Source organism: Ascidia mentula, chromosome 6 (assembly GCF_947561715.1).
Source record: "Ascidia mentula chromosome 6, kaAscMent1.1, whole genome shotgun sequence".
NCBI lineage: Eukaryota > Metazoa > Chordata > Ascidiacea > Phlebobranchia > Ascidiidae > Ascidia > Ascidia mentula.
In genome coordinates this window covers 6991040-7011345 of record NC_138571.1, presented here as the reverse complement: position 1 = coordinate 7011345, position 20306 = coordinate 6991040, and the positions used below count along the sequence as shown (strand labels likewise).

The window sequence follows — 20306 nt, the reverse complement described above, 5'->3', positions numbered from 1 at the left end:
TAGCTAATCCAAAACATCCGTAGACCTTTTCAACTAAATATAAAGTTGCCAATGTCAATTTATTATTCGCGGCAACTTTAACAAAAAACTATCTTTACAACATATTAAAGCATCATTCATCAAAGTTATGTCACGCAAATCATACTTTAAATTGACCCACATAAGAACACACAACCGCTACATTTATTGAAACGCGGCAAAGTTGAAGAGAGAAGTAACACCATGAAAATGTTTGTCCACAGTTTTTCTGAAAAATTCTATGTATTACCGTTTAACAGAATGGATTTACTTTTGGCAGGAACTATGGTGAAACTTGCAACAATAGCAGCAAAGTAGTTTGTTTAAATCTGTTTGCATGACCTCTTTTACTGAATACTTTGTTGAACCGCGAGTAATGAGGATGGATGCTGAATTTGATCAATATCTGGTGGATATGAAACCACACGTTTTGCGTTTGCCCCACAAAACAGGTTTGATGTTGTTTTTCGTTTAAAAGTTTTGGCTGTTATCAATGTCTTTCATTGTTATATATCCCAGTCTTGATTAGAAAGAAAATTTTTTGCACTTTTCAGAAATTTTATAGACTATTTATCCAACCTGCAGAGTATGTCAGCTGCACGCGCAAGTTTTTCCTCGACTTTTTTTTGTTTGTTCTGACTGCACACCAAATTTTTCTGACTGCACGCGTATGTCTAAACATAAAACAATTAAAAGAAAAACGTTTTATCGTTTTCGTTGCACGCGGGCTTAGGGGTCGTGCACGTGCACACGCGAAAAGATTTAGTCTTGCACGCTTGAGATCTTGCCGGGAACTGCCGTATTTTGCAGACTGGCTATTTGTGAGTACATTTATAAAATCATTTTCTAGTCCATGCACCCTTTTTACAATAAAAAATCTTTGTGTAAATCACTAATTTTCCCATCTGAATTGCAGTAAAACATACAGACCAAATTATTTATAGCATAAAAACATAAAATGTGTATAAGCTGGACTATCTCTACTATGTGTATAAATGCTAGTTAAAGTGTTTTTATCAAATTGTAATGTAAAGTTTTCACTTGTCTCTTCAGTGTATACCAGATCATTGGAAAAATGTCGGATATATCCTCTGCACACTTTTGCGAAAATTTACCGATAATTCGAACAATATTAATGAGCTAATGCATTAACTTCAAAAGTTGAAATATTGGGATCTACCCAAAACTGCGGATGCAGGCCAAGCGATCACTGTAACTTATTTAATAATACTAAAAAAAGCAGCAGCCGTAACTTTTTATTACAGGATCAGCCTGGCTTATAATCAGGAATATATATTTCGCCCCATGGGCATCTTCAGTTCCTGCAGTAAACGTAATATATGATATTAAAAACGTCTGAAAAACAATAACAGTAAAGAAAGGGCTAATAATGAAATTGCAAGAGGTCGAAGTTGTGTTTTTTCATTACTAGTCTTTTCTTTACTGTTATTGTTTTTCAGATGTTTTTTAAAATCATTTATTGAGTTTACTGCAAGGAACTGAAGATGCCCATGGGGTGAAATATATATTCCTGATTATAAGCCAGGCTGATCCTGTACTGCCGCTGCTTTTTTTAGTACTAATGCATTAACATACGATAAAACGTTGCAATCATCAGCACAACAAACAATCTCCGAAAAAACAAACTAAAACAAAATATACCTTATTTGAGTGGAATAAACTGTTATTATTACAATGATTTCACAAATTCGTCCTTGTTAAAAATAATTTTCAGGTATATATAAATATTTTTTGAAGTTTGCTATTTTTGAAATAAAGTGGAAGTTGCACTGCACGTTACAACACAGCTAATCGCTGACATCTAATGTATATTTCACATTTTTAATATATCATATAATACACACCACTTTATTATTTCTTGATATCAAAGTTTTTGTTGCAGAAAGACAGCGTTGTGCTTTGTGGATTAAAAAATTGTGTGAACCAATAGGCTCTTCAACTGCTAGGTTTGTAACAAATTTAATTATGTGAGAAGATAATTTCTCTGCTAATGTTAATTATTAAGTGTTTGTTTATATGTTAAACAGTGCAAAAAAAGGCCTTGTGGCCGGTCTCATTAAACTGCTATTAATTGCAATAACCAATCAATCCTCACCCCAGAAAAAATCGGAACATGCACGCAAAAATGCTGCTCAGAATGTTACAACGGGGAGTACTAGATGGCCCTTTTGGTACCAATCCAGAACCTGGGCCTTTAAGTACACTTCCATCCTACATGGTAAACTTTTTGCATTAATATAAAAATTGTGACACAAAAAGAATATCATGTTGTTTCAAAACATGTGCATGGTGATGACAACAGTTTGTGCATTCTGATGGTAATACTTCATATCTTATTTTTAGTCAATATTCTTTGATGATCCACTGGTATACGGAGAAGCTTCGAAACACCGTGATGAAGTTTCTCGTGGCAACCATACGACCACACCAGATTGGGCTAGAGGTGAACTTCAAGATGCTTCTGCAATATTCTCAGGTTTGCCGCAACAACAATTATCTCTTAATTCTGATGGAGACTCCTGTACTTTGTCAGCATCTTTATGCACAATTTTGATATGTCACGGATAACATGTACTTATTGATTTACTGACTGTACTTCTTAGTGAAGCAATTATTTTGGATTGGAAATTTAGGAAACGTTTTTCAAATACATTTCCATATAAAAACTTTACACATGTTTTATTGTAAAGGTCGAATTTATCTGTTGATCATTGAATGTTTAGTTGCTGCATTCCCAGAATATTCACTAACCCACAATTTTTTTAGGTGATAAAGAAAATGATGATTTTTTAACAACTAACCCTTACAGTACTTCATCACCACTACAAACACGAAATGCACAGTACAAGGTATTTTTAGTAATGGTATAATTTCTGAGGTGTATGATTCTGAAATGTCTACTCATGTAAATGGTATTTGCTAAACAAAATGAAACAATACCAGCATACAGAGAATAAACAGGAAAATGTTGTTAACGTAATCTGATATTACATACAATTGATTCCACACCCAACTACACCATTGTAATTATTTAAACCAGCCTAACTACTAGTGTTTCATTACAATAGCTCTACAGAATCAGTTCTAACTTGTTGTCAACAACAATATTTTTTTGTTAATTGTTTGAGGTTTTATTAAAAAGGCATGTCATCTAAGTTTGATGTTACCACTTCCATTATTAAAAAGCAAAAACATCTCCTCTGGCTAATTTTCATTTTTTATTTTTTTTTGAAAAGATGCCTGAGGTTCAAGATCATGGATATGGAGGAAGATTTTCACCTGTAAGTTTCCTTTCAAGCATAATTATAAGATAAAAGTACAGAAATTATGCCACTAATTCAACTTTGTTCACAAAAATTCCTAAGATAGTTTTATCATTTTAAATGTAAATCATTCAAAACAACACATTTAAAGTCTTATTTTATCCCATGTAACTTTATTTTAATCACTGATTTCATTGTGTTAAATTATCAGATTCACAAGTTGGACTCCAAGGACACAATGAAAGGTAAGCTGTTAATTACATTGTACTGCATTATGTTATCATGGCACCTAACAAATTTCTGGTACAGTATTTTTAATCACAGTACATTATAAGTATATATGGAAAATATATCATGCTTATGCACTGACGCATGGTTGCTAAAGTCATGAATATGGTGGAAGTTACTCTGAGACTTTTATTAGCAGTGAAGCAATATGACTGACGAAAACAAAAACTCACAAACAAAATCGAACCAAAAAAACACAGTCTTTTTAAGTATACTTACATGGTCCAAACAAGAGTGATAGGTAATGATTATTTTCAAACAGTTGATAAGTGTTTCCGGCAATTTTCGAAGAAAATGTTTCTATAAAATGCCAATTTCACAGAAGCCGTACACAGATTGTTCTGTGGTTGAAAAAAGCCACACGTTTTAGGTAAACAAGATTATGCAGGTCATGCTTCAAAGTAGAAAGAATAACACAAATTAGCTTGTGATTATATGTAGCTATGCAATATGTATAATGTTAACTTTAAAAGGATCTATGAATGCAAATGTAACACACATGAACTATTCAGTTCAATTGTACCAGAAGTGATTGAAACTGTTTATAAGACAAGAGCTGTTTGAACTTTGCGGTAAAATTCATTTGACTACAGGATTAGAGCATAGATATCACACACTTTCAAAATCACAATTATTGTCGTGTTCTCCTATCTTTATCTCAGCCACCAATGTGTCGAGGCAATCGTTGCCATTGGGTGACGCTATTTCTGCACTGAGATCATCTTGGAAGTATTCGCTATCAGCCTCGTATAGGAAATTGGACAACAAGTTATGCATGAAGAAACCGTAAAACTTGCCGCGAATGATAGCCAGGTAGATCTGAAGAACCACCACAATCGCTCCGTGTAACTTTAGCTGTTGTTTTATTCCCTGCTCAGCTGTAAGCATTTCATCAGGAGTAAGATTTTCTGAACCAGGGGGCAACACGACGTTAACGACCAGTTTAGACTCGTCTGAGCTGGAAACAACCGAAAGAATACCGAAATACAAAGACATTGAGAAGCTTCTCAAAGCGTAAGCAAGCAAACACATGTAGTATCCAAACATGCACATTTTCTTCCAAAATCCTCTGATGCTCCTGTCGTGTTTTCTCAGTCGATTTTCGATTGTCTCCACTTTTACTAACTTAACGATGCTTTCGACCATTCCTAAGCAACCGTATTCAAGGGCGGTTAAGGTCAGGGCTACTATCACTAGATTGTCGTCAAGGTATTCTGGCAATTCGGTTTGTTGGTAAATCAGTTTACGATTTTGAATGTAAACAATGGCGTAAGTTGCTCCTGTCAGAGTCCACACGAAACGCATCCAGAAGATTCTCATCCTATGGTGATAAAGAGTTGTATTGACTTGAGTAAAGGGTTGTTGTGTGTTTGGATGTCAGTATGCTTATGGCGCCGCCAATTGGTAAACTACGTGACAAGCAAACTACGTGACAAGCAAACTACGCCATATCTGAAATAGTTGCGGCGAATTTTTGAAACTACAAAAGTTGGACATAAAAACTTGTTAACTTACTTGAAAAGCCACATAATCCACCGTTTAATGGTAACTTTTGGACTGAGCGGACCAATCACCAAATAAGTAATGACCAAAGACACAAAAATCTCCAGAATGGGAACGAACACCAACAACAATTCTTGAAATGTTTTGTCTAAAAAGTAAATGCCTTTTAAAATCCTAAAGGATGTTGAAGATCCATTTTTAGCAAATGGTGCCCTAGCACAAAGACGAAGAGCTTTAATTTTTTTTTTTTGAGACTATCTACCCCATGTGTTTTGGGCATCGTCATCACAATTCTATTTCTTCCTATTTTTACCAAATGAATCTCATAATTCATATTTTCTGTCAATAAACATCAGGTAAACATAGAAATCGTGCTTGAGCAATTATACAACATCTTTTTCTTACACGAGTCCGATGCTGATAGTTTGGCATTCGTGTCATCATTGGCGTTTGTACTCGCATTTGCAATATTTTGAGGCATCAGGTCGCTCGGTGGACTGGTTGCTGTTTCTTCGTAACTATATGTCGGCATAACCTCGTCAAATGAAGCGATTTGGCCTGTCTGAAGTGTAACGTAAATAATTGAAAGAAATATGTTGTGCTTTTTTTGTGCATACCAAAGGTTTTTGAACCACAGTTTAAGCCAATTGACCAGAGGTGGGCAAAGGTTATGACTTGGGACATAGATGATAAACATTTTGGCAGACGGCTCATGGGTCATACAGGTGTAAAGCGGACAAAGGTTGCTTGAACTTAGTTTTATCAACTGTATTCACAACAAATGAAGTTAATAAAACGTGGAACTTCAAATAAGCAAACAAAAACCATGCACTCTAATACATTTACACCAACAAATAGTTGGCCAAAATAAAACACGACAACATAACGCTTATCTTGGGCGCTTTGCTTGCATAAAACATTTTGTTCCACAAGCCTAATTGGTTGGCATGGCGTTGACTATTTTTTTAAATTGATTAGTTCGGGAATTATTTCAGCATTAAATCCTTACAGACACTACATACGTGATGTCTGTCTAACCGCGTGTCGCTGCGTTATATTTTGAAACAAACGTGAAAATCGATTCGTTTTTGTGGGGCACAAGGTTAGTTCCCACCCAAGGTTATCGCAGTTTCGCGGTATTCCGACATTTACTTGACATAAACGTGTTGCTGTCAACACAGCGCTCATTGTCTGGGTTGGTTTCTTTCTCCGTAACTGCCAGGGACCGAGAATTAATGACGTAGGCTATGTAAGTTTTGAGGCTGCGGAAACGGCGCAACACAGTTGATCAATGACTTTTTCACTGGAATTAGGACATTCAAATGTGTTTGCCGTGGTAGTTAACGGCATTGTTAGTTTGAATGCTTTTGTGTTTATTCAAAAGCCTTTGCAGTCGCATGTATGACCTTTTTCTGTTCAATATTGTAATTTATCCAAAGACTCATTTAGTTGCATGTCCATAAAATTCTCGACGAAAACATCTTTGTCCTCACCAAAGTTCAAAATTGTGCAAAACGCTCACTGAGACTTAGTGCAGGGGACAACAACCCTTCCGCAGCCACTGGCCAAAACCTAAGTTAGGTATGCAAGGTCTAACAGGCCGTACCATTTTATCATTTAAATTTCCGTCAAAAAATTGATATATTGCGCCTTTTATTTATTCAGATTTGGCCGTAGCCTTCACCAGGGGTGGGCCAGCGCAAAGTCTTTTTGTGGTAGAGTTATAGTGTTTTACAATGCCGTAAACTCCCTTCTTTAATAAGATTTTACAGTTTGTTGCTGCTGCTTTCTGTTCACAATGTTACATAACAATGGATATTCTGCGTCGATGAAGATAATTGCTTTTTGGGTCACAATGATTCATATCTAATATAAATGATACAAAATTCTAATGTTCTAAACGAGAGAAAACTATTTATTATGTGGAAATGTCATTATTAAGCCCCAAAATCACTTCAGAGAGCCGCAGATGTCCTTTCATTACAATATAACATTATACCACTCGAGAAACCATATATATAGATGCTACAATTTGTAAATTGGCTGTGGACTGGATGGTTTTGGTTGCTAATATTGGTTACAAACCGTTATGCTACCATAGTCGCATATTATATCACAAATGTATACTTACTCCACTGCCTATGGCGTTGTAGATGAAATACATTGTCGAGCCGATACAAAACAATCTTGTAAACTGAAAAAGAATAAGAACCACCACTCCGACCTTCTTGGCTGGTCGCAAAATGCGTTTCCGCCCTCTAATTATTTTTGGCCTCATCTGGAAAAAAATTTTTTTTTTCAATTTTATGCAATTTACCATTCAGGTAATGGTTCTCAAACGCTTAAGTTCCGACGAACAAATTATAAATATATTAACACTGAAGGCAGAATTTACTTAGTATTTGCCTGCACTTCCCCTCTATTTGTTTAAATTGTTTTGTTACGCGAGTTTGAGTACATTTAATATATAAGGAAATAAATTGAAACACTTTGAGACTTACCTTGGACATCGGCATCTGTCTTACTTGCCAAATTTTATCAATCTAAATCTTACAATAAACCTGCACAAAATTTATAGGTTTGTTAGTGAGCTCTTTATGTGGGGAAAGCCCTTGTCTCGTCATTGATTTAATTCCATTTAATGTTTGGTGCGAACCAAAGTGCTTTTGTAGCAATAAATAATAGATTTGAGCACCTTACAGCCTTAAGATCGATATACACACCACAGTAATTTGAAACAATCCTTACAAGTCGCTTTCAAAAATTCTTGCAACCATTTTTCATTCCCCGTAACAATCAATAACCTCACTGACATTTGTATATTTTAAAATGGAATTTAAAGGCCGCCCCAGTTCCGTTACAATTAGACCGCAAATGCACAAATAACGGTAGCTTTATTTGTAACACGGGTGCGAGATTTGCCAAACGTCGCGTTCTTAACTAACACATCGATCAAATCAAGCAAACGCATTTGTGTGCAATGAAATAACAGTTGCTGGGAAATTGAACTTTGACGTAAAAATGCCATTTTTTTCGCTCCAAGAAGCGATTAAATTAAGTCAGTTATTCCCAACTTGCATGAACCGGTGTCAATTATCTCTCACAAAATCTTATGACGACGCGCTCCAAAAAAAATTGAGATGAATTTACTTACGTAACACAATAATTGTTTTTTATCATTGGAACAGCTAAAAGATCACGCAGTTTTGAATGGAATAGAGACGCCTCTACAAAATTAAAACGACACGGCACAGATTACGAATTAAGTTATTATTTACCTGAAACAACAACAAAGTTTTATTTGCTTCAGAAACATAGTAAAACCACTGTCTTGTCAAACCAAGAAAACCTCAAAAGTATACAAACTGTTCTTCTATTCATGCTTTGTCGCCCAAGCAGAAAAGGCATATCTTTCGTCGCCTGCGTAAGCTATTATTTAATATGAGTCAACGTACTTGAACTCTTAATAAAGCGCATACTCAGTAACATCCTTCCACTTCGTTATATGAGTTCGCCTACCTTTTGTTTTTAATTAGATTCCATGTGACATTTTATTTCTGTATATTTTCAGCAACAGATTTGCTCGACACCTCACAGCTTTCATTCTTAGAATTAAATGTGTGGTTTTACTAAAACACAGTTTTATACCTTGAACTTTCATTCATTGATGAACTACATATCCCTGTTCTTGACTAAATCAGGTCTTATCATATTTTCAGCGTATTTAAGTTTGAATATATAACGACTTTCTGTTGTAAGTTTAATCCGTGCGTAATCCTCTACAGTTGCTTCAGGCGAGGCTGAGTATTTACATTCGATACCGGAGGTGTTTTTGCCTGCGCTGATGCTAAAAGCGGCCTCACGCCTAAATTTTACTGCAGCAACTGCAGGCTTGACCAGACTACGCTCAGTCGGAAACCCTCAAGGCTCAATAAAGTCCTATTTGACCGTTTTCGATCACTGGTTCGTCCAACGCTTCGTTGGTTTTTGCACAGACGCAATTTCGAGATAACGAAAGTATGTAGAAGGCGATTTTAGAGTACCACCGTTCAAAACCTACGTTTTGTAGGGTTCGTTGGTTGGAACTTGCCGTTCAAGTGTTCAACCACTATATAGCATTGAATTATAGTAATTTATTTTGTTATGAAATCATGCGTAAAAAGTTGTCTGTCCATATTCAAAAGACAATTGGTTACTGACTAAAATTACGGCCATACAACAGAAAACATTGAACTATCTGTCCCTGTGCACACAAAACCTGTTTGCACAACTGACAATACTCGGTTGCCTTGACGTGTGTTGTTGACCTTCGAAGTTAAAATTTATCTTTCCGCGATTCCTTCGCTGCTCCTCTTGCATGCGTGAAAAGTAAACCGAATTAACTGGAGGGTTTTGTCGCGCACTTTATAACTTAACTCTTTTTCTCGTTTCGCCTCGTGGCGACTCTAGCACTTTTTTGGGTTTACGACTCTGTCGTGTTTGGTCTGAACGGAACACGAATTGTGTTCGCATTTCATTTCTTGCTCCTGATTTTGCGGACGACGCTCGGTTGGAAAAGGGAGAAAACGGCTTCCGCATTTATCGTGTGTCCGTTACCAAACTTACGAGTTATGTTGTTGCCTTTCCCGCGTTGTGCTGGAGTGGTTCCCATATATAAATATATATACACATCCATGAGAAAATACAAACTGCTGATTTTTTGTATACCTCTGGAATATAACGTTTATAGCCATTAACGGCGCGTTTACGCGATGTGTGAACTTGTTCGTGTAAACTGACCTATATCCATTTAAAAACCTGCATCGTCATCGGTCTGTTAGTGGTAATAAATACATCACTCCATTTGCTTCAGTATCCAGATTGCTTGTTCACATATTTGCATTTTATTGCGCCATAAACTTGTTGCCTGAAAGCTGTAAATTAACGGTGAGAACGAGTGATTTTTCCAGGAGGTGCGCGTAGTAATATTCCATATTGCGTTTTTTGTGACACTGTTGAAAATGAAATGGTGCAAGAAAAATATCATCACGGGTTTAAAACTATCCTTTGAAGAAATAACAAGGCATCGATGTCACATCGTGGGTATGAGCTTAAGATTGCTCGCAAAAAACTTTTTATCGGATTGTGGTTTTGTAAATTCCGCAGGCGATGGCTGCTAACTCCATAAGTGGTTGGTGGTGTACAATGTTCCGTGGAATGAAATTTGAGACAAAATTTTGACCCGAGGCAACGCGATGCAAATTCGTCTTAATACACAAAACGCAAACTTTGGTTGTTGGCCAGGCTGATCAAGTTCATTTTAAACAAGCTCATATGGGTGTTCCATTTACACACTGCACACGAAACCCTTATAATCGTTGATATTTTTATACAGGTTCAACATTTCGGGATGATCAGAGCCTGGTCAGAATACACGAAAAAGAGGTAATTTGTCGTTTTATTGTGGTAAAATTTCGCGTAATTGTCAACTCTATTATGTAAACCCAACCCCAAGCTGTGACTAGGGCGATGTAATTTTTCTTATTTAGTCGCATTAACCTTATTAGGCGTTGGTATTGTGTTGAGTTCTGCCATCTTGTCACGCCATAAGCAGTAGACTGATCGAAAAGATGGGTGTGGATTTCCAGCGAAAATCTGGATGTCTACAGTTTCGCAAAACCGCGTTGCCTGTTGCGTACGTTTGTCTGTCGCATATTTTATTTGCACAAAAACAAGTGTATTTTTATTTTAGCGGCTTGGTTTAATTTTTAATGTTTATCAATCCATATATATCTACTTTTCCTCCGGAGCCTTATGCAAAACACAAACGTTAATTTGTCGCAAGGCGTACTAATATTATAAATGATTAAATGTTGCCAACTAATCCTTCTGAGTTTGTATTTTGGGAACAAATTTTGAAAAACAGAAACTTGTATTACGTCACGTGCACTTGACACCTGAGACAAAACTATTTATTCCTTGATTGCGTTTCGTGTCAAACAACCACACAATGACTCGACGGTTCTAAAGATCCACATGCGCCACTTTCCACTAATTGCAGCACACTTGAAAGGTTTAAAGCTGCCCAATTATGTCCAATTTCCAGTACGGCATTGTCGTAATGTCCTTGTGTTGATGTTTCTGACAAATTATCGTGTGTAGCTTGAGATGAAGACTAAAGTCCTCGAGGCAAGATTTCACGAAGAGAAATTAAAGTTGCAGCACAAACACGACTTAGCCGTGCAAAAGGTAAATATGTTATGTACACATGAACTCATATGTTGGTGTGTCTGGTACGCTAGGTGTGTACAACGCATTTTCAGACACGTATGACGACATTTAATACAAGTTAATTTAAAGCAAAAAGGTAAACGTTTCTTTAAACCAGGACTGCGGTTATTCTACTGAAAGCCTTTTTCTTTCATTAGATTTTGTTTCGTAATATTCTGTTATTGCATCTTGAACAAATGGTAAAAATAATAGTCTTGTTGCGTATATACCGATTAGACACCCACGACATGTGCGTTATAACCACCTTTTGTTATGTCATGAGGTATTTCACAACTATTGAGTATTAACTGTGGGGTAGACTGGGTAACAGGAAAGGGTTTCACAATTGTATTTGTAGATTCTTGACCGAAAAAACAACGAAATTGAGGAACTGAAGGGTCATTATAAGGGGAAAGAAAAGGAGCATGAAGACAACAAGAGAAAGTTGGAAAAGAAAGGTTTTAAATCAAACTATTTCAAACACATTACTTTGAACTTAAACTCGCATGATTCGACAATGCAAAACTATGTTTTGTTCTATTTTTCGTAACTAGTTCCATCTTTTTCAGTACAAACTGCTGCGAAGGAACGTCAGAGTATGAAAGAAGCACACGGAAAGGAAGTGGATGATCTAAAAGGTTTAATTGATGAAACAACGGAGGCTCTGAGATCTGAATATGAAGCCAAGGTAAATCATTTCATTGTTGTGTTAATCAAGTTTCGTAACCTATAACAATTTAAATACAAACCGGTGTAACTTGAATTGGCTCTCTGTCGGTCTCTTTTTCTCTTTAAATGTCCTTGTAAGGTTTGTAACGATTTTTGTTAAATCTTCAACTCACAATAGATCACAAAAATCTTCAACAATAGAAAAATAGTTAGCATTTAATGTTAGTTTCTGATCAATGATTGGAATACTACCATCCGCAAAGATGGTATTTATATATATTTCCTGTTCATTGCTATTTATTAGTCAGCGGTACACACACTGTCTTAACAACGCAGCTTGTGACTACGGACGGCGCCGCAAACAACGAGCGTTATCTGCTGTAAATGTTTCTACATTTTACTATGATTACGAACAGAGTGAAAAATACTTTTCCATTTGCTTAATTCATTCACACTCAGATACACGACATGACGGGAAATATGGAGAGGGACAAATACGAACTACAGAAATCACACACGAAAAACATCCAGGAACTGTTGGATGACACGAACCAGAGACTTGCAAGCATGGAGGACGAATATAATGCACAAACCCAAGCAACTGTAAGTTGTAATATTGAGTAAAACATTACAGAAGTGGGCACAGATTTCGTAACTGTGTTGATTAGAAATCGATTCCTCCGGTTTTTACCCGATTTTCAAAAATCCGTTTCTGTTCAACCTCATGTTAAACCTCCATAGTAATTAGTTATACTTGAATAAGGCACCAAGGATGCCTTCTAACGAAAACATTATGTTTATAGAAAATTGACTAATTTTAACTTAAGAAACATACCTTTCCGCAAATATATTGTGAGGCATTGATACTTGAAATAATTTTTTTTCCCAACATAAATAAAAATGAAAACTTGATTCACATTTTACAATTTCGTTTCACTTTGGGTTTGCGTACCAATTGTACATATTATGATTTTTCTTATCTTGTCCAAATGGCCGACAAAACTTCATTTAGTAGCTTGGACTACAAATTAATTGTTTAACCCTTATTCCAGAAACTTGTTGTTGGTGAATTAGAGAACAGAGTAAGTCAACTTACACAAGAGACTGAAAGTTTGGGGTGCGTTAAACAAAGTCTAATGGCTGAAAAACAACAAGTCACCAATGAACGGGACAGAATGCAAGCCGAGTTAACAGTGGCTTTGGACAGGTGAATTCCGTAACGTGTCTTGAATACTTTCGCTGCTTTTAAAAATACTTCGCTATATGTTAGTTGGTAAAATGCCATATATACGTACTTGTGCAATGAATGATAGTCAGGTCCATAACCCACACATTATAATAAAAAGAAAACATTTGTAGTAAATTTTGTAGCGATTTTCAGCTTAAAAACAAATATATTAAATGTTCATAATAAACAAAACATACACTTTTCTGCAACTTGCTGTAGTAGTACTGATGATGAACCAAGTATAGGTTCGAAACGTTTACTTAAAATGATTAACAGCATCTTAGCTTTGGCTTTTTTATTCAAAGTTATTAACTCCACTTATTTTACACCCAAACAAAACATATTTCTTGCAGTTAGGTTGTTTACACTTTTATGTCTACTATTAAGAATTCTGGCAGTACAAACGAAAACGTTTCAATTACTATACTGCGTTCATCATGAGTGCAATAAAAAACTTTTCCGTTGCATTGCCACAATGTTAACTAGCAAGCTATTAGCTTTAACATTCCTAATCAAAACCATACGATTCAAGTATTTTGCGTCTTGAACCAGCTGACGATGTATTATTTAAAGACCGCTACTCTTCTATTAGATAAATATACAAGAAACTGTAAAGCGGAAAATTAAAAAAAAAGAAATTGCTAAAAGCAGGACAAGCCAGGAAAAGTTTTTAAATATGCTGTATTTCACCATATTGCTATCGTCAGTTACTTATTGAAACACTGAGAATAACAGAAGGTTTTTTAGGTGCGAGGAACTTCGAAATGAATTGCAATCACAGAAGCGAGAAGCTGCAACCGCGAGTAAAAACACCATCAACCGACTGGAAGCAAGCGTCGAGTATTTGAAACAAGAAAACTCACTAACGGCATCCAAAGCACAAGAAACTATCAGGGAATTGGAAGATCAGGTCCAGAGCCTCAAACACGCTTTGCAGGATAGCGATCAACAGAGACAGCGGGAACTGCGGGTTTGACAACTGTTTTTTTTTCGAATTTTAAGGATTTCATACAACGCAGATCAACTTGTTTTTTTGGGCGCAAACAACAAACGAAGGGGATTTGTTACTGCAAACTAGAGTAATATATAAAGCATTCGAGTTAAGTTGTGTTACATTTCGCACCACTACAGACGTCAATATCTCCAAATAAGAGTAATTAATGTGCAAAATGTACGTTTTTTCATGTTGGTTTCATAACCTTAAAGTGACAGAATTTCCTGTTTCGTCAAAACCAGCTCACTTAAACTTATTTATTGGCTCTTTTGTAAAACATGGTATAAACGCTATTTGTTACAAAGTATTTGGTTGTTTTGTTTAGGAGCGTGAGTCGTTACACCAGCAAGATACAATGAACATGCAACATCTCCACGATAAACAAGTACATGGTTTGAAGAGCGAGTGGGAACAGGACAAGTCACAAGCTAACAGAACCATCAAATCCCTTGAGGATGTGATAAAGTAATTATACTTCTACTCTGAGGCCGACTCGTTTTGAGGGAATTGTGATTTGACCTTGAATAGAATTTTATTGTTGGTAAACATGGTATTAAAATTGAACCGTTACGAAAAGTCCAAGTAACTCTGCATAGAATAATTACCGTGTGTGCATTTTTTTGTAGAGAAAAAGACGAACAAATCGTTCGAATGTCGGTGGCCCAGAAACAGTCGAGTCTCCAGGCTGAACAAGCGATTGAAAATTACAAAAAACAGGTTTGCTGTTAAATCACCATATGAGGACTTGCATTTGAAAAAAACTTTTAAATTGTTATCGCAGAGATATGATAATTCTCTTTTTATGGTGTGTTTGCCCAATATTGTAACACCAGAAAAACTGTTTTATGCTTAATGTTAAATACAGGAGATCTCTATTTAATATTTTAGTAAGAAAAGTCAAATGAATTATTAACCAAACTCACGAATGCACAAATATCTGGACTGCATGAAAGTTGAGGTTTAATTGTCTTGTCATAATCACATATCTTACTCAGTAATCTAAAATACAGTCTCTTGTATGAATTTTGTCCAGGTTAATGACGCCCAACACAAGGTTTATAACGACATGAGGGGTCAACTGGATAAGATGGGGGGAGACTTGGAACAGAGCAAACTGACCCGAGACAAACTTCAAGATGAATTCCGCAAACAAATTGAAGAAATGAAGGAAAAACACAATGACGAGGTTCGGTATTTTACTAGATTTTATCTTCGAATTCGCAAGCAAGTGTAAACAGTACAGCTATTAAAATGGGTAACTTTTAATGTCTTTGCAATAAATGTTTGGAGATTTAAAGTTTAAACAATGGTAAATATCAGTTTTTCGCTTTTCCGATCCAAGGCCGGTCCACACTCACGCTTTGCGCCGGCGGATTCTTTGGTTGTTTCAATGTCACGAGCGTACGCCCGCACGCGTATAATGAAACAAACAAAGAATCCGCCGGCGCAAAGCGTGAGCGTGGACCCGGCCTAAGCAACACAAGTCGATATATGAATAGAACGTATCGCCATACGGTTCACATGCAACACACTGCATAATTCACCGCAGTCTGTGTTCCAGAAATTAAAAAAGTTTTGCGTGGTTTTGGTTTAGCTCACAGAGGCAAGAGTTATGTATGAACACGAGAAGGGAATTCTTTCCCAACGATCGACAACCGAACGCGACCACATCGTCCGTGAATACGAAAAACAACTTTCATCATCTGAAATGAGGTTAAGGGAAGCTCTGGAAGAACAAGAAAAAATCGCGGAAGAACGAAGAGTTCAACATCAGGAGGTATGATATTGTAAAATTGTTCCACCTTGTCCAATTATATCAATGCCGCCATATGTTGGTACGTCATTTTCCCGAAGCCACCATCAATAGAGTTGATATTTTGAAAGATATTAATGTTTCGTTGTCTTTCATGAAGTGTTTAAATGTGCCATCTTACTGCTTCGGTTGTTTTTTGTTCACGTTTGTGGCCATTAATGTTTGTCATATAACCCCAGGTTGTGTTATTTTAATTCAACAAACTTCGCTTCGTGTGTTATGACGCAGAAAAATTGTGTCTTAAAGTTTCAGATGAATCGTTTCTACAAATTGGGCGTTTAAAAAATTAAGAAAAAATGCAATCAATTTTACCCATTGCACTCTTGCAGGTCATATCTGGGCTTGAGCAACAAATTCGTGAATTGAGGGAGGAAATTGTTTCGGCGAACGCTCTGCGGCGCCAACAGCTGGTTGAACTTGGTCTTTTACGGGAAGAAGAACGCCAGAAAGCTGCACGTGATAACGATATGGCTGTTTCGAGACTAGAAGCCGAGATTGACCGACAGCGAATGGAGATGCACCAACAACACGCTGCTGAACTCGAAAGACAAACGCAGAAGGTTCGGGTTCAAATGATACAAAAATAGTGCGGATTTCAGAGAAACGTTCTTACATTTTAAAAGTTTGTCATACTTTCCATATTTTGTTTTGTTTTCCGACATAATTACACTAATATTTTGTTGCTCCTTTGGGTATTTTTACATATTTCGCACTTACCACCAGATTCTGCTCTTATAAATAGCGATATAATCTAGTTTCAGAAGCGACTGTCGTACATAATTTTTGTACACATGTATATGGAAAAACAAATTTATTGATAAAAAAACAACTCAAACATGTTTCAATATAATTTAGGCCAAAACTCGTTTGGATCAGATCGAGGAGGATTATCGTCAGCAACTTGATCGAGCTCAGGATCGGATATCGGATGCACAGAGGAAGGAAAATGATCTTCGGGATCAGATGGTTGGGATGCAGAGGGAGATGGAGGAATTGATCGTAAAGAATTCGGCCAAAGTTGATGAGGAACAAAACAAGATGAGGTCTCAGATGGGAGCAGCCATCATGGTGCGTAAAATTGTCCGCAAGGGTTTACATTATATCTACTTCCACACTTCTAAATGGTTTATTGTTTGGTTTCTATTATTGGAATATTAAGAACTTGTATTCAACTATAATATTCACATCATGTGACATGATTAGTCAGTTTAATTTAACACGACTTTTTTGTACTAGTTAAAACGACTCAATTAAGTCAAATCCGATGTCTGTTCTAGCATCGAACTGTTTGGTAACTAATATTTGCTAACATAACATGCTAAAGGGCCATTTTATTGTAGAACCTTTACAATACAACAAAGAGTTATTTGCACTCAAATGGTTATTATTGTGAAAGATTTAAATGATATATGCTGTCTCCGTATATTCCTACACTTCAGGTTAATGTAGTTTTCAGCATATGTTTTGTATTAATATATGATGATTTATTCGAAGAACACTCAAACCGAACTCGAAAATGAGCGAGAAAAGAGTCACGTGATTCAACGAGAGATGCAGAAGATGGAATACGAACTTAAGGATCAGGTAATCAACTTCTTTATATCATAAAAACTGTCACGTTCATTTAAACCAGGTTGATTATATATATATACTGCTTATTAATACACGTATCTCTACTATCTACATTGTGAGGTAGCTTATTTATTGTCACTCATGGTTCAATTTATTCACCTACTGCTTTCCCCGATAAAGATGTTAATGTGGAGACCAAAGAAGTGAATTAAATGTTACAGACTGGTGGACCACAATTTTTCGATTTCGATGCAAAAATGACAATTTTGAATGTTTGTTTCCAGATCACCCGCGTGAAGATGCAATACGAGGAAAGGATGAAGTGCCTTCTCCCCAAATCGATGAAAGATGACCTGGAAGAAACAATTGCTTGCCTCAAATCACAGGTAAGATTAACGTTAACTTACAATGCGACGACTTGAAAGTTTGAGGCGAAGCATTGGGTGGTTGTATGGTGGTCCACTCTTGAGCAATTTTTCGGCTCTTCGTACCTAACTAATAAGTTCACAGCTACTATGTTTAAACGTGTTGTCTACAACTTACACGGTCTGTCTTTATTGGACTTTAATTCATTGTCATTTGATTTAGGTAAAATCCTTACAACAAAGGGTGGAAGTGCTCCGGGATGAAGTGGAGGCCGAACGTGTGCGCTCAAGCATGCAATCAGCCGACTCACTTCACTTATGACGTCACAAAATCCTTTTGTGACATTTTCTGAAAAATTTGTTTTTGTAACGCATCGTGCTGTTGAACATTTAGTGTTACTAATAACATTATTATTGTTGTTGTTTGCGTGTGTATGCATTCATTCCATGATCTATTCAGTTACTGTTGTGTGTGTTTACTCCTGTATCGTCGTTCCAGAGAAAATAAACAAGAAAACATTGCAATTTGTAGTTGAATACGAAAAGTGCACCAACTTGTTTTTAATCTATTCGCGATGTTATTATAACTGAATTACATCCGACAGGACAGCTATACACTGGCGTCAAAATAATGACAAGTTATAATTGAAAGTGTAATGTACTGTTTGGGCCAGCCCGTTTTCCTTATCAATATCCTCTCCATTGCCGAATTTTAAGGTTTACCAACTGGTGATCCGACCGAATTTATAGTCGTTACATGTGTACCGTAAGTTCGCACTGCGTTCAGGTTCAAACCAACATTTATCTTTGTCAATATACATTCATCAGAAAAAAACGACTATGCCTTTAAAATATAATTACTTTTACTATCTTCTGTCATCATAATTTTAAAAACTCAGAATATCCGCATAATTTGTTGACGGAATTTAGGAACCATGATGGTTTCCAGCAGGACATTTAAAGCCATCGCTGGATTACATTTCATGGATATTGTTTATGGGGGTATAATACTGTGGATGGACGAAACAGACATTGTGGTGTATACACGATATTAAATAAATAGTATGTTGTTGGTGCCCAAATTTGTGCCATTATATGTAAAAAAATTACAAATTTGTCGCAGATACTTTTTTATAATAAGCTAACAGGTAAAACCCTTAAAATGTGCATAGGAATCTCCCGACAGTGGACAATAACAACAACAACAGAAAGACAAATGACTTTGGTTTTTATCTTATATAACTTGTTAAGTCTACAGATAGTTCGAAGTTGTATGTTCTATTCAGGTTAACCACAACTCTGCACTACTTTTGCTGATCCATATATTAGGCAACATTCTAATTAACTTTTGTAATAAGGCAAAACATTCATGATCGAGATGTAAATTTTATTATAAAGCAAGTGTAGACAAATAAGAGAGTTTTTACAGAAGAAACATGATGTAAATAAACATTTATAAAGAAAACGAATGGATAGAAATGCATATATGAGTAAATCTCAGTAATCAAGAAAGTTCCACACAATCGCAGTTTTGAAAATAACGATAACTACAAAGTAACATACAGATCTACAGTTTTACTGTAACAGCAAGACCCGATCCGAACACACGGTGGCGCCGCAACTGGGGATAAACTCGGGTCAATGCAACGGCCATGTCATCATTATTATCAGCCAAAACCAACATGTGTCCGTCACTAAATATTCTTACATGAACTGCGATGTCAACAAAATAGAACATGACATAGTTAGGATTGGTTGTTTTTTTTATTTGTTGGTTGGAATCACAAAAGTGTGACATCCAACCCAAACCCGTGGTAACAAGACTGTGTAAGCATATGTTAAACGGGTACCTCACACGACAAAATGCATTGAAAGAACGTAAATTTACTTGACAACCTAGACTTAAGAGTACGTTTAAATATTGAGAGATAGATGCGCATGCATCTCTATAACCATGACCGCTGCTACAAACCATTGTACCATCTTCAAACACAACTGCAAATGCTTCCGAACTACTAATTTTTATCATGATAAATTTGCAATGATATCGTTTGATTAGGATCTTAACGCCAAATCTACACTTAACCGCCTTGCGACTGAACCAACCAGTCTCCATAGAGAAATGTCTGCAAGTAATTTCGTTCCCCTCAAGTCTCCAAACGATATATGGCAAGTTTGGCCGAAATCCCAAACGAATAACATCTTCCTTCATCACGCTGATTTGACTAAGTTTAACAGGAACTGTTAGTAAAAGTGGCTTGGGCAAGACTTATATGCGTACTTACGAATAATTTTCTTCTGTCCTACTTTGCAAGGTTTTTGT

General features: G+C 36.3%; 2 protein-coding genes across 3 annotated transcripts; one reads left to right on the top strand and one right to left on the bottom strand.

Moving 5' to 3' along the window:
- Nucleotides 1-302: 302 nt before the first annotated feature.
- LOC145905546 (centrosomal protein of 112 kDa-like) lies at nucleotides 303-18502 on the top strand. Of its 2 annotated transcripts, none has more exons than XM_082992779.1 (23): nucleotides 303-470; nucleotides 1922-1985; nucleotides 2140-2257; nucleotides 2383-2515; nucleotides 2806-2888; nucleotides 3276-3320; nucleotides 3514-3547; nucleotides 10468-10517; nucleotides 11235-11321; nucleotides 11701-11800; nucleotides 11912-12030; nucleotides 12471-12614; nucleotides 13064-13218; nucleotides 13987-14209; nucleotides 14559-14698; nucleotides 14860-14950; nucleotides 15267-15419; nucleotides 15828-16010; nucleotides 16376-16606; nucleotides 16923-17114; nucleotides 17541-17630; nucleotides 17903-18004; nucleotides 18207-18502. In XM_082992779.1, exons 1-23 carry the CDS (start codon nucleotides 356-358, stop codon nucleotides 18303-18305), a joined length of 2751 nt encoding a protein of 916 aa, XP_082848905.1. In that variant the 5' UTR covers nucleotides 303-355; the 3' UTR covers nucleotides 18306-18502. The 2 variants fall into 2 exon arrangements, with proteins under 2 accessions (XP_082848905.1, XP_082848904.1); XM_082992778.1 differs by having other exon boundaries at nucleotides 16902-17114.
- On the bottom strand, nucleotides 3706-8280 carry LOC145905547 (uncharacterized). Its single transcript, XM_082992780.1, has 6 exons — nucleotides 8248-8280; nucleotides 7595-7654; nucleotides 7225-7371; nucleotides 5499-5655; nucleotides 5106-5241; nucleotides 3706-4911 (listed from the first exon to the last, which is right to left on the bottom strand). The coding sequence occupies exons 2-6, from the start codon at nucleotides 7607-7609 to the stop codon at nucleotides 4200-4202; spliced, it is 1167 nt and encodes a 388-aa protein (XP_082848906.1). The 5' UTR covers nucleotides 7610-7654; nucleotides 8248-8280; the 3' UTR covers nucleotides 3706-4199.
- Nucleotides 18503-20306: the final 1804 nt, after the last annotated feature.

Bases quoted from the DNA above. Each gene is read 5' to 3' on its own strand.
- LOC145905546 (XM_082992778.1), top strand. From the start codon at position 356: ATGACCTCTTTTACTGAATACTTTGTTGAACCGCGAGTAATGAGGATG. The intron at 2,516-2,805 runs GTTTGCCGCAAC...CAATTTTTTTAG, and splicing joins TGCTTCTGCAATATTCTCAG to GTGATAAAGAAAATGATGAT. The intron at 11,801-11,911 runs GTTTTAAATCAA...CATCTTTTTCAG, and splicing joins GAGAAAGTTGGAAAAGAAAG to TACAAACTGCTGCGAAGGAA.
- LOC145905547 (XM_082992780.1), bottom strand. The intron at 5,242-5,498 runs GTAAGAAAAAGA...TTTACTTTTTAG, and splicing joins ACTATCAGCATCGGACTCGT to ACAAAACATTTCAAGAATTG. The intron at 4,912-5,105 runs GTAAGTTAACAA...TTATCACCATAG, and splicing joins TGGATTATGTGGCTTTTCAA to GATGAGAATCTTCTGGATGC.